Source organism: Hibiscus syriacus, unplaced genomic scaffold, assembly GCF_006381635.1.
Source record: "Hibiscus syriacus cultivar Baekdansim isolate YM2019G1 unplaced genomic scaffold, ASM638163v2 tig00110194_pilon, whole genome shotgun sequence".
NCBI lineage: Eukaryota > Viridiplantae > Streptophyta > Magnoliopsida > Malvales > Malvaceae > Hibiscus > Hibiscus syriacus.
Window position 1 is genome coordinate 1003248 of NW_024062620.1, and position 15938 is coordinate 1019185.

Here is a 15938-nt window from a genome sequence, read left to right on the forward strand (position 1 = left end):
AAAGTGCATTAAAAATTGTTTTTATAACTAAAATGATTGTTAGAACTACATAACGATTTTTAGAAAATATATAGACTACACGACGACTTTTAGATGCTGCTAAATTCCTAAAAGTTAACATGCATGTAAGCAGTATCGAGAAGTTATCATATATTTTATATATTTTTTTAATAATTATCGTGTAATCTTAACGACTTTTCAAATGATTGTAATAATCATTCTAATTAAAAAATATTTTTAATAACATTAAATGAATAAATTTTTTTTGGCCACAATATTCAAATATTTTTATCACATTACCGCCTAACAACGTAGCCAAGCCAACAACACCCACGGGGACAACCAAAAAGGCAAAAACCCATTTTCGCAGTGGATTTTGTTTCGTCAGAAAAATAAAATATATAAAAAAAACTTAATTCTTTTTTCCTTTTTCTTCTTTTTCAGAGCCAGAAGAGAACGGTGGATTCGGTGACGGTGGAAATACGGGGCCATTACCTCGTCAGATCCGTCTATATGGGTCCCAGTCTTTTTACTCTTTTATAAACCCTGCTTCTATTTGTAAGCAACTATCGACAAAACCACATAGAAACACAAAAATCTTTTTCATTGACTCTGTCTTTTTAAAAAGACAAGAGGAGAAGAAAAAGGTTGGGTTTTAGTCAGACAGAAACCAACTGCTGTTCTTTTCATTGTTGGATTCATTGTAAGTTTGTTTTTCTTTTTGGGTGCATTCATAAAAATCTTCACGTTTTGTTTAGTATGTTCTTGATAACGAGCCTTTATCAAATCTGTGTTTTAATGTTAATAGTAAACAGCTGACCCCTTTGCTTCAATTCTACACTGTGAGGGAAGAAAAAGAAAAGTTTTCAACTTTGCCATAAAAAATACCTTCTTTTCTATGTTTATGGCTGATTTTGAATTAAGATATAATACCCTCTTTTTTTCTTGCTTTTCAGTGTTTTAAAGTTGAGTTTGTGTTGAGTGATTTGGCTACATAGATCTGAATTACATTTGAAATGTTATTTTAGTGTACTAAACTGAGAAATGAGTCTTTAAATCTAAACTTATTTGTATATTGATTACCTTCTTTAGATCTGTCACGCTCTAGAGTTCAAGCTTTACTTATTATTGCCTTTATGTTTCTTCCTTTTTTTAAATTTTTTTAGAAGTTGGGTCCTCTTTGTTCTTTATTTATTGTGTATGCTGGAATTTTGCTTTGAATATTGTGCTTTTAATGTTTAGATTTTCCAGTCGTGGGGTATTTTTACTTTAATTTCTTAGTGTGCCTTTGAAATTGTATGCTTTATTTCCTGCAATTGTTCTTCCATGTTTGTTTGTTTGAGTGGCACTGATGAATATGGCAATCAATTTTGGATAATTGTGTGTTACATGCCTTTTTATGGTGTACTTTTCTTTATTGCTATTGATTGATTTTGTTTCTTTGATCTCAGAGTGGCTTGTCGTATTCTGTTCGCCTTTATGGGATCGTTTTAACGATCGGAAGTATTGTAAATATGGATCCCCATGAAGATAGTGCCAGGTTGGAGTCGTTACGAGCAACAACGTCTAGAAATATGTCATCGTTGTCGTCAGCATTTTTTTCAGCGAATCAATCCCCGTTCTTCTCTCCAAGATCTTCGTGTCAATTGTCCGAATCGACAAGGTCTGATGCTCAATGTGATGGTATTAATTTAAGTGCTGATCCACCAAGTTCTAGTTCTGGCATTCAGGTTTCAGAATGCCTTCCAAATGTTGGTTTTCCTGACTTCCGGAAATTTGATAACGTGTCATCTACAACTCCCGTCTCTAATGGAAGCCGGTCTAGTTATGATCATATGGGCGACAACGGTTATTTTGGCCCTACAAAGAAGCATCGAAAGCATATGAGAAGCCATGACGTGTCATTTTCCGCTCTTCCAGTATCGTTATCCTCTGACCAATGCAGAAGCTATGATGTATACATAGGTTTGCATGGTGTCAAACCTTCCTTACTGAGGTTTGCAAATTGGTTCCGTGCTGAGTTGGAAGTTCAAGGGATAAGTTGCTTTGTATCTGACAGAGCTCAATTCCGAAGTTCTCGTAAGCATGAACTCATCGAGAGGGCAATGATTGTTTCTTCCTTTGGGGTTGTAATTCTAACAAGGAAGTCTCTAAGTAATCCATATACTATTGAGGAGCTTAGGTTTTTTTCGAGCAAGAAAAATCTGGTCCCAATCTACTTTGATTTGAAGCCTGATGCCTGTCTTGTCCGAGATATAGTCGAGAAGAGGGGAGAGCTGTGGGAAAAGCATGGTGGTGAATTATGGGTTTTATACGGAGGATTGGAGAAAGAGTGGAAGGAAGCTGTCAAAGGCCTCTTTCGAGTGGATGAATGGAAGCTAGAAGCGCAGGATGGTAACTGGAGAGACTGCATATTACGAGCTGTTGCAGTTTTGGCAATGAAGTTAGGAAGACGAAGCGTTGTAGAGCGATTAACAAAGTGGAGAGAGAAGGTTGACAAAGAGGAATTCCCGTTTCCTCGAAATGAAAACTTTATTGGCCGGAAGAAAGAATTGTCGGAGCTAGAATTTATACTTTTTGGAGATATTACTGGAGAATCCAAAAGGGACTATTTTGAGCTCAAGGCTAGATCAAAGAGAAAGAATTTGACTGTTGGGTGGAGTAAGAGTGGTTCGGTGAAGGAAAGACGCAGGGAACAGCATCGGGAGAGTGGCAGCCGGAAGGGTAAGGAACCTGTCATTTGGAAGGAGTCTGAAATGGAGATTGAGATGCAAAGTACCGAAAAACAACACTATCAAAGACCGAAAGGTGGTGGACGGAGTTCACGGAGAAAGAGATCAACAAAAATTGTATACGGAAAGGGCATTGCCTGCGTAACTGGTGATTCAGGAATAGGGAAGACAGAGCTTCTTCTGGAATTTGCATACAGATTTCACCAGAGGTATAAGATGGTTCTATGGATAGGAGGGGAAAGCCGGTGTATTAGGCAGAACTATTTAAACCTATGGTCATTTTTAGAGGTTGATGTTGGGGTTGAAAATTTCATAGATAAAAACAGGATAAACAGTTTTGAAGAGCAAGAAGAGGCTGCCATTTCTAGAGTCAGGAAAGAGCTAATGAGAAACTTGCCTTTTCTGGTGGTGATCGATAATTTAGAGAGTGAAAAGGATTGGTGGGATCACAAGCTAGTAATGGATCTTCTTCCTCGTTTTGGTGGAGAGACCCACATTTTGATATCCACTCGCCTTCCGCGTGTGATGAACTTAGAACCGTTAAAACTCTCATTCTTGTCTGGTGTAGAGGCAATGTCATTGATGCAGGGAAGTATTAAAGACTACCCTAGCGCAGAGATTGATGTGCTTAGGATCATCGAGGAGAAAGTTGGAAGGCTAACATTGGCCCTTGCCATTGTCGGTGCTATCTTATCTGAGCTACCCATAAACCCAAGCAGGCTACTGGATACCATCAACAGGATGCCCTCGAAAGACACTTCATGGAGCGGTAGGGAAGCTCATTTGTTGAGGAAAAACACCTTCCTCCTGCAACTCTTTGAGGTGTGTTTTTCAATATTTGATCATGCAGATGGACCAAGGAGCTTAGCTTATAGAATGGTCCTAGTGAGTGGTTGGTTTGCACCTGCTGCCATTCCGGTTTCCCTTTTAGCCCTAGCCGCTCACAAGGTACCTGAGAAACATAAAGGAACCCGCTTTTGGAGAAAATTATTGCGTTTCTTGACTTGTGGTTTTTCTTCATCATACTCCAAGAGATCCGAAGCAGAAGCATCGTCAATGTTGTTGAGGTTCAATATTGCAAGAACTAGTACCAAGGAAGGTTACTTGCATTTCAATGAGCTAATCAGAGTTTACGCTCGGAAGAGAGGAGTTACCGGTGTTGCACAAGCCATGGTTCAAGCTGTTGTTAGACATGGATCATTATCCCTCCACTCGGAACATATGTGGGCGGCATGTTTCTTACTATTTGGATTCTGTAATAATCCTAAAGTTGTTGAGCTCAGGGTGTCGGAACTGTTACACCTTGTCAAACAGGTGATTTTGCCTCTTGCAATTCGGACATTCATTTCATTCTCTAGGTGCAGTGCTGCTGTCGAACTCCTCCGCGTATGCACCGATGCTTTGGAGGCAGCAGACCAGGCATTCCTTACCCCAGTTGAGAAATGGTTGGACAAGTCACTTTGTTGGAGGCCCATCCAAACTAATGCTCAATTGAATCCATATCTCTGGCAGGAGTTAGCACTGTTGAGAGCTACTGTGCTGGAAACTAGGGCCAAGTTAATGCTAAGAGGGGGGCAATTTGACATCGGAGATGACCTCATCCGAAAAGCTATTTTTATTAGAACTTCAATTTGTGGCGATAATCATCCAGATACTGTATCTGCTCGTGAAACGCTAAGCAAAGTTACCAGGCTTCTTGCAAATGTTCAAACTCATCCTTCGTCATAGATTCTGCATTTCTTGTTAGCAAATTTAGCCTCAGATTATACAGAGTTTACAAATAAAAACTTCTATAAAGTTGACAGATTTTCATTTTTTAAGAAATACCATTTTAACTTTGAATCATATTTCTCTCTCAAAAGGTATGGATTCACCGTAATATTTTCGGCTGCATGAATGAGCAGGATCATAGAACATATGGAAAAACCGGGACCTAAGGGGAACCTCACAGTAGTCAGGTTTGTCTCTTTTATTACATGCATTGAATTGATATCCATCTTTGATTTCTTTCCCTAGTTAAAATTACACTTTCTAATCATTTTTGTTGTGGAACTTGATTGAATTCTCTGCCTTTGTTTCTTGAATATTTGTGTGTGTGTGTGTATATATATATATATATATATATATTGGTAACTCAATCATGTAATCTGAATTTAGTTCAAAGATGAGTTGATCAATCTTTTACTATACTTCCAGTCTAGGTTAATGGACAATATTAATTGTCACAAGTACAATGACTTAAACATTAACATAGGTGATAGGGTTTGGTGGGTTGGTCCGGTTACTTGATTGGTATCGTATCGAGAACTAGATGATCGCTCTTTCACTTACAAGTACGGAACTTTGATATTAACATAGTTGATGGGTTCGAGGGTGGTTTGCTCACTTGATTCGTATTTGTATATACAAGGGCATTGCACGAGAAGATCAAGTCTAGGTTCCTGAACATTATTACTGGTCGATACGACTATATATTACTGGGTTTGATAGGCTCAAATGTTTTTGGTGCAAAAACTCTTCATTATCAACACAAATCATTTATTTTTTTGCCTGATAAGTGAGTTGTTTGTTGTAATGCATAGTGAATGATTAAAAATCAATGGGATTTGAAGCTATTCTTCCAGCTGCATAGGGATTGAGTAATTGTTGTTGGATGAGTTTGGGTCTATTTTGGGCACCTCTCATCATATTATTTTACCAATTTTGTTGTATAAAACTATTTTCTGTAGTAATAATATTGTATTAAATGTAAAACCCAAAAATTCTAATCATAGATTCAAATGCACTAAGTGACTATGCATATATACACTTAGAAATCTTAACAAATGTTTACCCCTAAACTATACGAATTAGCCTAATTTATCAATTTTAACCGAATCACTTAAGATCCACCTTAGTTACTTTGAAATGACCTAAACGTGTTACAGCCTGCGAGCCTGTAGCCTATGCAGAACACCAAACCTTGCGCGTCTATGACTCATGCGAACCCTTGGCCATGCAAAATATATCTCGCGAACTCTTGTTAGCAAATACGTGTATCTCATCTATAACCCTATGAGCACATTTTATAGATAATATCTAATGGCCACGTATTGATACACGTGCCTTGTTTGATGACTAATCAAGTCTATGTCTAAGACGTCCCATCAACATCAATGTTACTATAATTCTTAATTAACACTTGTTTAGGGTACTTGAGAAAGTCACGTAACGAAGAGTAAAAGGACATACAGTCTTCTTCGCAAGAAATCCAGGCTTAAGTCACTTGAGAAGTTTCCCAATCACCATCTATGATTATTGTCTCTTTCACTAATCAATACAACGAATAATATTAGTTATAGATATGATTTTGAAAAAATAATAATAATTGAGAGACTAAAATAGAATTTAGTAATAGATGGTGACCAAATAGATAATTCGCCCTAAAAAAACCAAAAAATGGGCATACCGGCTCTAATTAAAACAAGGTGGAGAGATATGTTACGAGCACGTGTGATTAAAGTTTATCCCCGAAAAAGGCCTTTAACATTGCAATTGAATCAAACTGAATCGCTCTTTAGAAATCGGAAGCCAAATTCCTAAAAAAAAAAAAGGAAAGAAGAGGCCTATTTCGTCAACAAAATCCAAAAATAAAATTGAACGGCGATAATATCCGGCGATGGTTCGACCAATGGCGGCGAGCACAGCCAACCGATCGTCATCATCGATCTCCTGCGCGACAACAATCGTGACAATCGATAATTCCTCGGGAGTCTCCTCATCGTCGCAGCCTCAAGAAGCCCACGTCCTCAAACTCCGCCCTAGGAAGAAGAAAGTTACGTGGAAAGAAGGAACCGTGGACAACGAGTTCATGAACAAGAAGAGTTCCAAAATATGCTGTATTTACCATAAAGAAAAACCCTTTGACGAAGACGACAGTGATGACGAAGGGCATGATCATCATCATCAACATCCATCCAACGGCCATGGTTCCTCCAAGGATGGCTGCGGGTCCAGCAGCAACACCAGCGCCTGATTTTGTTTTTAATATGTTTCTCTAAACTTTGTTTTGGATGCAACTGAACAAATTTTCATTAAATACTACAGTATTGATTTCGTATATTTTGAATTAGTATGCTTTTTAAATAGTAACATATATAATTGGTATATTATATGATTTCTGAAGATGAATTTAAACCCATATTACTTCTGATCTGCTTTCATTTTTTGCCTAATATTTAGGAATGACTTGAGAGATTGTCTGCTTATAAAATCTCTTCTTGCTGGCCTAGTTAAATTTGTCCAAGAATTCCAACATCAGAGCTGAAGGTATGTTTCAAATAATAACTCTGTTTCATAATATGCATGCTGAATAATTTTATTAGGATACATAACAAAGCTAGCATGTTGAATAATTTCAATTGAAAATGGCTTAATTTTTGGTAGACAATGCTGAATCCTTATTGGTGTGCGTCTAGGGACAGATGTAAGATTGTATGTTAGGGTCGGTTTATAAAATTTTAGGGGCCGAAAACACGAGAATTTGAAATTTCCAAGCATCCGCCCTTTTGTCAATCCCTGTGTGCGTCTATTAATCTGATTGCTTTTCGTTTTCCCTTGTCTGACTCCTTTTTGCATCTAGCTTTTCTTTTCTTTTTTTAATGCTATTACTGTAATTTAAGTTCACTGATCTATTGAGCGTGCCATTGTTGGTTTTAAAAAGTTAAGAGAGTTGCTGAGAAGATTATGGAGGGGAAGGAGCAAGGAAAAGGGAATGAGGGCGTGGAGATGGTGAGCTATGTCACTTTGGGTTTGGATATAAGTTTCAAATACAAGTACGTGTTTATATAGGCGTGTTCAATCTTTCATTTTAAGATGTTATTATGTATTTAGAGGATGCTTAGAGGATCCTATTCTATATACATTTTTCAGATATGGAGACACAAACTAAACTCCGTTAAGGGATTATTGTTATCGAAGACACATTTACAAGAGTATATGAGAAAAAGAATTTCTATGTTTGATTTGGGAGGATTCCCCGAAGGATAATAGACTACTCCTTTATCAATAGTAGTGTTTTCCTCTCAAATGGTGAAAATTCATTTTCATTAATTTCTAAGTATTGTACAATTCTGACCCTTTTTGATATTACCCTTGAAATAAAGATGTATTGTCCATATGAATCGTGTGTTGTTTTTTTGGTAAACTACATCATTCATCACTAGATTATCTTTTCACTCCTATTTTGGTCATTAAAATTTTAAAAAAATTAATTTAGTCATTGAACTTTTGAATTACTCCTATTTTAACCACTCTCTGATTACGTGGATTATTTTATTATTATTCTTATTATGAAATGGAAAAATATTAAAATTTAATTATAAATATAATTTATAATAATAATAAATAAAATCCCTAACTCTAACCCAACTCCCAACCCCAACCCCAATAGCCGATTCAAACTCTATATTTACCTCCTCCTCCTCCTCCTTCCCAACCCCAAATCTCAACAGCCCTTGTTTTGCAACTGGGTTAACCAAGAATAATAAGATAGATGAAATGATCAATCCTCCGAGCTTTCCCTTCTTTTTTTCCTTGCTTCCTACGGGTATTGTACCCAACGATCCACTCTCATCATTGGCAAAAAATCCCATGCCTTAATCTTCAATACTGGCTTTCCACAGTCGAAAATAGAGTTCTTTTAAAGGGTAACATTAACTTTAGGTGTTGACGAAGGCATATGATTTTAAGGAGAAGATAGAGTTCTTTTAAAGGGGGATTAGCCAGGCTATTGATATTTGGAGCACTGCTTCTTCTTTGTGGAAGGATTTTTGTTTGGGATTAAGGGATTAAACTGGATTAATATTTAAATGTGGAGTCAAAGTTTTAGAATTAATATTAAATTATAATAATGTGTAAAGTTTATATGTCAAATTTATTACTATTCTAATTTCGTAAATCCAATATCACTCCTCTAACTTTTAAATGAAAATGATAAATTTATTATTTTTGAAGTCACGTTATATTTTATAACTTTTTATAATTGAGGTTAAAGGTGGCAAGCGTGTCGTTCAGAGTAGATACGAGTTGGATCATTTCGGGTCTAGACTACATTCAATTCATGTTTGATTGGGTTGAATCATATTTGGTTTGAATTTAATTTGTTTCTATAGTAAGTCGGGTCAGGTCAATTTTCGAGTTGAGTTCATATCGATTATTTTTTAGCTCGAATCAATATCAGATTGATTATTTTTTAGCTTAGATCAATATCAAATCGGTTGATTTTTGGGTCAAATAAATCTTTGATCTATGAGATAATTCGGTAGAATTGAATATGAGTCCAATCAAGTATATATAAAATTATTGACATATTATTTATAAAAAATATATTTTTACTTGTCAATCTTATCATTTAGGCTTAATTGCATTCAAATTCAGTCATCATTTAGCAATGATAGTTTAACTTGAACTATACTTATAAGACGTATTAGAGTTTGTGATCTTTTCATATTGTTTCAGTGAGAAAAATTTACGGTGTGACCTATTTGATGAAAAAGAAAAAAATTTATTATAAATTTTATTATAAATTAAAATTTTAAACTCTATGTTTAATTATAAATATAATATTTTTATTGAATTTGAATAAGAATAATAAATCAAATATGTTTGAATGAGTATTGTTTTAAACAGGTTTATAAATGATATTATAGGGTAAACTGTGCGAATAGTCCCTTTTGTTTAGGGTCTGACTGACTTTGATCACTAATTTAAAAATTAAAGGTAAATGGTCTCTCACATTATCAATCCGTCCGGTTTAAGTCATTTTAGTACTAATTTTTGTTAACCCCCTTTTATTTAAGTCCCTAACATGATTGAGGGACTAAAATTGAACGAGAGTTAACGACTGAGGGACTGAAATTGAACGAGAGTTAACGACTGAGGGACTAAAATCTAATAGATTGATAACATTAGGGACTAATATCGAACAGATCGATAGCATTAGGGACCATTTTCCCTTAATTTTTAAATTGGTGACCAAAGTCAGTCAGACCAAAAACATAGGTGACTATTCACATAGTTTACCCAATATTATATTATGGATAATATTTTAATTTTAAATTATAAATAAAAAATAAATTTTTATATTGTAAAAATAACCTTTTTATATTAAATTTAAGTAACTACTTTTTTCATTGGTGAAAAAATAAAAATATTTGAAAATTAATTTAATATTTTTTAAAAATTATTTAATTGGTTCCAAAGTTAGTTATTAAATTAATAAATTATGATTTGATTTAAGTGATTTAAAATTATTTTAATAATTTTGGGCCATTACTTAATGGAGTCTAAATTGAAATATTTAATTAATAAATCATTAATTAAATGATTTAAAGATTAATTTAATATTTTTGGATCATTAATAAAATCTAAAATAGTTATTAAATTAATAAAATTAGAAAATTTAAATAAAGTCTATATAAGTCTAGGACGATAAGTTATGATTTTACGGAATCAAAATTGGAGTATATAAAAATTATTGAATCAAAATTTTTTACCTTATAAATTAAAATTAATTTAATTTAATTTTGATTAATTGATATTAAATTGAATAATTGACTTTTAGACTTAGATATTTAATAAATAAAATTAGTTAAATAATATTTAAATCAAATAAATAATTTAAATTATATATATATATATATAAAGTTGGATTTTAGACTTATCGTTCTATTATTTATCATGTTGTTAAAAAGATAATAATAAAAAAACATTCATTCACTTTGACTTAACTATCAGGTTAAAATCAATAAATGTTCAGTTTAGATTGAATTTAGATAAATTAAATACGTGTTATTTTCGATTTATGTTATTTTTCTGTTCGGATTATTTTTTATTCAAATTGCTTTCGATTTGAGTTTCTTTCAGTTTAGATTACTTTTTGTTTGGGTTACTTTCGATTAGGGTTGCTTTCGGTTTGAATTATATTCAATTTATGTTGTTTTCGATTTGAGTTATTTTTTATTCAAGACTATATCAATTCAACTAAAATTCAGATAGGTTTTAGTTCAATTCATTTGTTTCAGGTTTAAATCAAATTTGGGTAATCGTGTTTAGATTTATATCATATTTTAAATCGAATAAATCAGTTTACCAAGTCTAATTGAGACTAAAAAATAACCTTGAAATATTATTTGTGTATTTTATCCTTAATTATATCATTTCTAACCGCAAAAAAAAAAAAAAAACCCCCGAACTTTCTATTTAACAGCATCGTCCTGAAATCCATCAAATTCACTTGGTGGTCTTCTCCCTTTCTCTTTGTATTATTCTCCCCTCCCACTTTGAGGTAACCTTCTCTTTCCAGTTTTCTTTTGGCTACACGTTTTGAATTTTTTTTTCTGGATTTCTCTATTTTTAACTCTTTTTAAAGCTATTTTAATGTATTCACCCCTGTTTAAGCTACGATTTTGATCTTGTGTGTGGGAAATTAAACATGTCATTGCATTTTATAGTTCATCTGTAGTGTGTTTAAATGAAATCATGAATTTCCCCCCATTTTCTTATGCTAAATTAAATTGATTCTGGCACTAAAATATATATTTGTATTGCTTATTCTTTTTTTTAATCTTGTCTTCTTTTTGTTAGGTTTTTCTTTTCTTTTACTAATATTTGAACTTGTTTGGAAAATTAAACCCATAATAGCTTTAAATTTGGGACGTTTTTACTGCATGATACTGAATGTTTTTAGTTTCTTATTTCTTAAGAGTTTTAAGACTTCAAACTTAAAAGTGAATTGTTTGCTGTATCATTACTATGGTCAAATTCTTTTATTAGTCTCTAAATTACACGTAAATTACGGATTAGCCCCATACTTTAATTTGATTAGTTTTTATCTATGTACTTTTTTTTTTTAATTTTGAAATTCTAGTCCTAACCTAAATAGTGATTCAATGAAGTGATAATATGCTTAAATTACATGACTTAAAATGATTAATTTGAAGAAGGTGAACTAAATTTTTAACTTAGGCATATTACTAAAACTAATAGCAACTGTTTGAATTAGGGTTGAATTTTTAATTTTGAAAGTACAGGATCTAATAAAAGAATTTGAGCTATTATTATTTGGATTTATGTTTTTTAAACATGTAGCCTTTCAAGTTTTTTTTTCTTCTTCTTTTTGAACAGTAGGCTTTCAAGCTAAGATTTCAGTAATGGGAACTGCGGATGCTTCAAGCAAGGTAATTCGCGTGATGGAATTTATTTCGTTGACCTATTTGTTCTTGGAAAAGGGGAAGAAATTCCCTTTCATGGAATCAGTTACATAGATGACATTGAGTTGTTAAGGAAGAATATAAATGCAGGATGTGGCGTTTAGCTTGGCTGAGAAAAAGCCAAAAGTGGTTTTTGTTTTAGGTAATATTTCCTTTTTTACTGTTGGTGGTTTTAAATTTAGCTTTCTAAGCCGCTTAATCTTATTGTTAATTCGATAAGGTGGCCCGGGCAGTGGGAAAGGCACTCAGTGTGCTAATATTGTCCAGCATTTTGGTTACACTCATCTTAGCGCTGGAGATCTTCTCCGAGCAGAAAGAGACTCTGGTTCTGAAAATGGGTATGACATATCTCCCCTATAATAGTTTGACATGCATTCACTTCTATATGAATTCTATACATAAAATTCATTGAGTGGCCTCAGCGATTAAAGGGAATGTAGACCAAGTTCGAGCAGTTGCGTCTGCAGGGTATGTATGCATTGTCAATAGGCTAAGAAAAATTCTAAACAAATCTACCTTGTAGTCACCGCAGACTATTAAAAGAAAAGAATTCTAGACGTAATTTAGATTATCTTTTTATGTAATCTATGCTATTTTTTAGGATTGAGAAACAATATTCTTTCAAATGATTGGTTACCATCTGTACGTGTCAATAGATCTTGCATATCATGTCTAGGTTTTTCATTTCAGGATCAGTTATTTTTCTCGAGAAAATTTCCATGCAGATGTACTCTTTATCATTGGCTTAGTGTAAAATGAATGCATTATTCTCTTCTGGTCTGCAGAAACATGATTCAGAACATGATGAATGAAGGAAAGATTGTTCCTTCTGAGGTAACAATTAAGCTTCTTGAAAAAGCAATGCTGGAAAGTGGAAATGACAAGTTTCTTATTGATGGTTTTCCTCGCAATGAAGAAAACCGTGCTGCATTTGAAGCTATTGTAAGGCTATTATTCTTCATTCTCTATGTATTTCACTTCTTTTTTGTGGTCTTCTCGGCATCATTCATTTAGATATTTAAACAAAATCCAAGAGTTTAAAATGACTTCACTCACATGCCGAATGCAGACTAAAATTGAGCCAGAACTTGTCCTGGTTTTTAATTGTCCTGAAGAAGAAATGGAGAGGCGAATTCTTAATAGAAACCAGGTTAACCTAATTTCCTGTCTGAAAGATATATATTGGTTTGAATCAGATGATTTCCTTGTTGCCTCTCTGTTGTACCCATTTTTGTTCTTTAAACCTTTTTTTTCTTCTGGATATTAAGGGAAGAGATGATGATAATATTGAAACAATAAGGAAGCGATTTCAGGTGTTCCTAGAGTCCAGTCTTCCTGTAATTGAGTACTATAAGGCAAAGGGAAAGGTTCGAGAGGTGATATTCTAAGTCACTGAAATGTTTTTGTTTTATAGTTTGCATGTTCACATTAACTCGAATGTTCTTTATTTACCATCAGATTGATGCTACAAAGTCCATAGAAGAGGTATTTGAGGCGGTTAAAGTTATTTTCTCCCCAAAAGATGAGGAGGTAAAGAAGTGTTGTGCTATTCTCTAAGTGCTCTTTAGCTGGAAAACAAAAAAAGAATTGAGATTTCATTGCATTTGTAGATATAATAATGTAAATTATGAGGTGTATGTATAATTATATTGTTTAATGGTATTGACTCTGTTGTGTTCTGCAATGAATGGCCATTGAACTTTATACTATTTTTTGAAATCAAACATTAGTTTAAGAATTTATTGATTGCTAACCTCTTCTTTTGTAAGAAGCTTTGCATAGGTAATTATAATTATGATAGAAGCTGTAGAAGTTTTCTGACTCTTTTTAATTATCCATTCCAGTCATGGTGAAGGAAGAGAATGACTATGATTGAGAAGATGCAATGTATGACATGAAATCATAAAAAGAGAAGCACATTTTATAGGATCCTTGCATGGCATTCCAAGATTTAAGTTGAAATTTTTGCTGAGATATCCAGTGCTACAAGAACTCAAGAAATATCTGCTGTTTTCAGCTAATTAAATCTCAACAGTGAACACTAAACGTCGAAGTTCATAAATAAGTTGTTAAAACTTTTAGGAATATCTTGTGTTTAATTAGGCATCCAGGTGGATGATTGGAATTTTTCTCTGCAGATCAACTGTGTATGACTTACTCCGTTGTAGGTGCTAAACGAGTAGTACCTTTTATTCAAGGGTTTCTGGGCACCAAAAACTGCTTGCATTAGTTAGGAAAGCTACTTTTGCTTGTAGAATATAACCATCTTAGTTTTCTTCTTTGACTTTTAATTGATATATATATATGGCTTTTGCAGGTCACTGCCTAGATATTATCAAGGATAAAAGAACAAATCATACTGAGATGATACTTTAAATATGAAAGATACGAGCCAACAATTCTTGGTGTCTTTTATTTTTATTTTTTCTGTTGAGATGTGAGATTTAAAGTATGAACTTCTAATCTAATACTATTTTTTTTCTCTTCCAGTTGATATTATAGTTTGATTCATATACTGTGCTTTGGGGTTTTTGTTTATTAAGTTGGAATTTACGTGATGATGTTCATACCACTACATTCCTACCTTTATGCTCTTTTCTAGTCTCTTCTCTGGTACTTATTCTTCGGACGGTAAGTTCCCATTAAAAAAGATTCTTATTCTTTGCACTTGGAGTTGCTCAGCGAATACTTTAGAGGTGAGATTCTTATTCTTTGTGCTTCAACGTGGCGCTCTGAGTACTTAAAAGCTGAGATTCTTCTTTGATCACTAATCATCATAAGCCGTGTATCCAACTTACAATTCATAAACAGCCGCATCAACTTTATACTTTTTACTGGAGTTAATTGCATCATGTGTCCTCAAAGTATGACCTTCATTTTAAATTGGTCCTTAAACTTTTAAATGTTCCAATTCCATCCCTAAACTATGACTATCATTCTAAATTAGTCTTCAAACTTTTGAATAGCTCAATTACATCCTCAAACTATGACATTCATTCTAAATTGGTCCTCTTTTTGAACATTCCAATTTCATCCAAGCTAGACGTATATACTAATCACATCCATTGTTAATAAAATCTTTAGGCTAAGTTATATTGTTATATGTTTAAGAAAATTAGGTTAAATTATGGTTGAAACTAATTATATATTTGCATAAATTTTGGGATGAAATTGGAATATAAAAAATTTTGGGTATTAATTTAGAAAAAGGGTATAGTTTAGGGATGAAATTAGAATGTTAAAAAATTTAAGGATTAATTTAGAATGATAGTCATAATTTGGGGATGAAATTAAATTTTTTAAAAGTTTAAAAACCAATTTAAAATGAAAATTATAAGAATTTAGAGACATATAATGCAATTAACTCTTGGGAGAGTCATTCCCTGATCCGATTGTCTAGAGGTTATAAAACTCATTGCAGCTGAAGATGATGCAGCTGGTCATTGTTAAGTGGTACGAGCAATTGGTACCAAACCAATATTACTTTACTTGATACTGTTCTTTCACATATTTAGAACCTCATTATAAGGGATAATCAAGGCCTTTTGTATTTAAGAGCATGATGTAATATTTGTGTTTCATTTTAATTAAAAAAATGATTGAATGACAAACTTTATAATATTTTTTTTATTTCTTAACTAAATTGATGAAATATTCTTTCTTTATTCTTCTTCTTATTTTTCTATTAATAAAAGGAATATTCTTTCTATTATTTTTCTATCATAAAATCGTATCATATCCAAAGTCCCCAGATTTAGAAACCGGAGATTTTGGACTCACTGGGTCGCTGGTCTGTCCTGGAATTATCTTTGGGTTTGGTGGCCGATTCATTGGACTAATTGGGCTCACTCTTGCCTAAGCCCCTAATGGATTACGAATCTAATAATGGATCCCAAGCATCTGCAACTCGGCCTTCAATTTAGCGATCTTTCACGAACTTATTTTCTTATTTCTC

The 15938-nt window shown here is 33.2% G+C and overlaps 3 protein-coding genes across 6 annotated transcripts; all 3 read left to right on the top strand.

Annotated features, from left to right (window-relative positions):
* Positions 1-386: 386 nt before the first annotated feature.
* LOC120217950 (protein phosphatase 1 regulatory subunit INH3-like) lies at positions 387-6828 on the top strand. Its single transcript, XM_039214977.1, has 2 exons — positions 387-411; positions 6364-6828. The coding sequence occupies exon 2, from the start codon at positions 6391-6393 to the stop codon at positions 6745-6747; it is 357 nt and encodes a 118-aa protein (XP_039070908.1). The 5' UTR covers positions 387-411; positions 6364-6390; the 3' UTR covers positions 6748-6828.
* On the top strand, positions 1432-4722 carry LOC120217949. Its single transcript, XM_039214976.1, has one exon. The coding sequence runs from the start codon at positions 1515-1517 to the stop codon at positions 4458-4460; it is 2946 nt and encodes a 981-aa protein (XP_039070907.1). The 5' UTR covers positions 1432-1514; the 3' UTR covers positions 4461-4722.
* Positions 6829-10962: 4134 nt separating the features above from the next.
* On the top strand, positions 10963-14436 carry LOC120217952 (UMP-CMP kinase 3-like). Of its 4 annotated transcripts, XM_039214980.1 has the most exons (9): positions 10969-11058; positions 11901-11950; positions 12074-12125; positions 12204-12321; positions 12769-12925; positions 13053-13133; positions 13252-13359; positions 13442-13513; positions 14301-14436. In XM_039214980.1, the coding sequence occupies exons 2-9, from the start codon at positions 11924-11926 to the stop codon at positions 14310-14312; spliced, it is 627 nt and encodes a 208-aa protein (XP_039070911.1). In that variant the 5' UTR covers positions 10969-11058; positions 11901-11923; the 3' UTR covers positions 14313-14436. The 4 variants fall into 4 exon arrangements, with proteins under 4 accessions (XP_039070912.1, XP_039070911.1, XP_039070909.1 ...); XM_039214978.1 differs by lacking the exon at positions 14301-14436 and having other exon boundaries at positions 10971-11058; positions 13442-13703; XM_039214979.1 differs by lacking the exon at positions 14301-14436 and having other exon boundaries at positions 11000-11058; positions 11898-11950; positions 13442-13703.
* The last annotated feature ends 1502 nt before the right edge of the window (positions 14437-15938 follow it).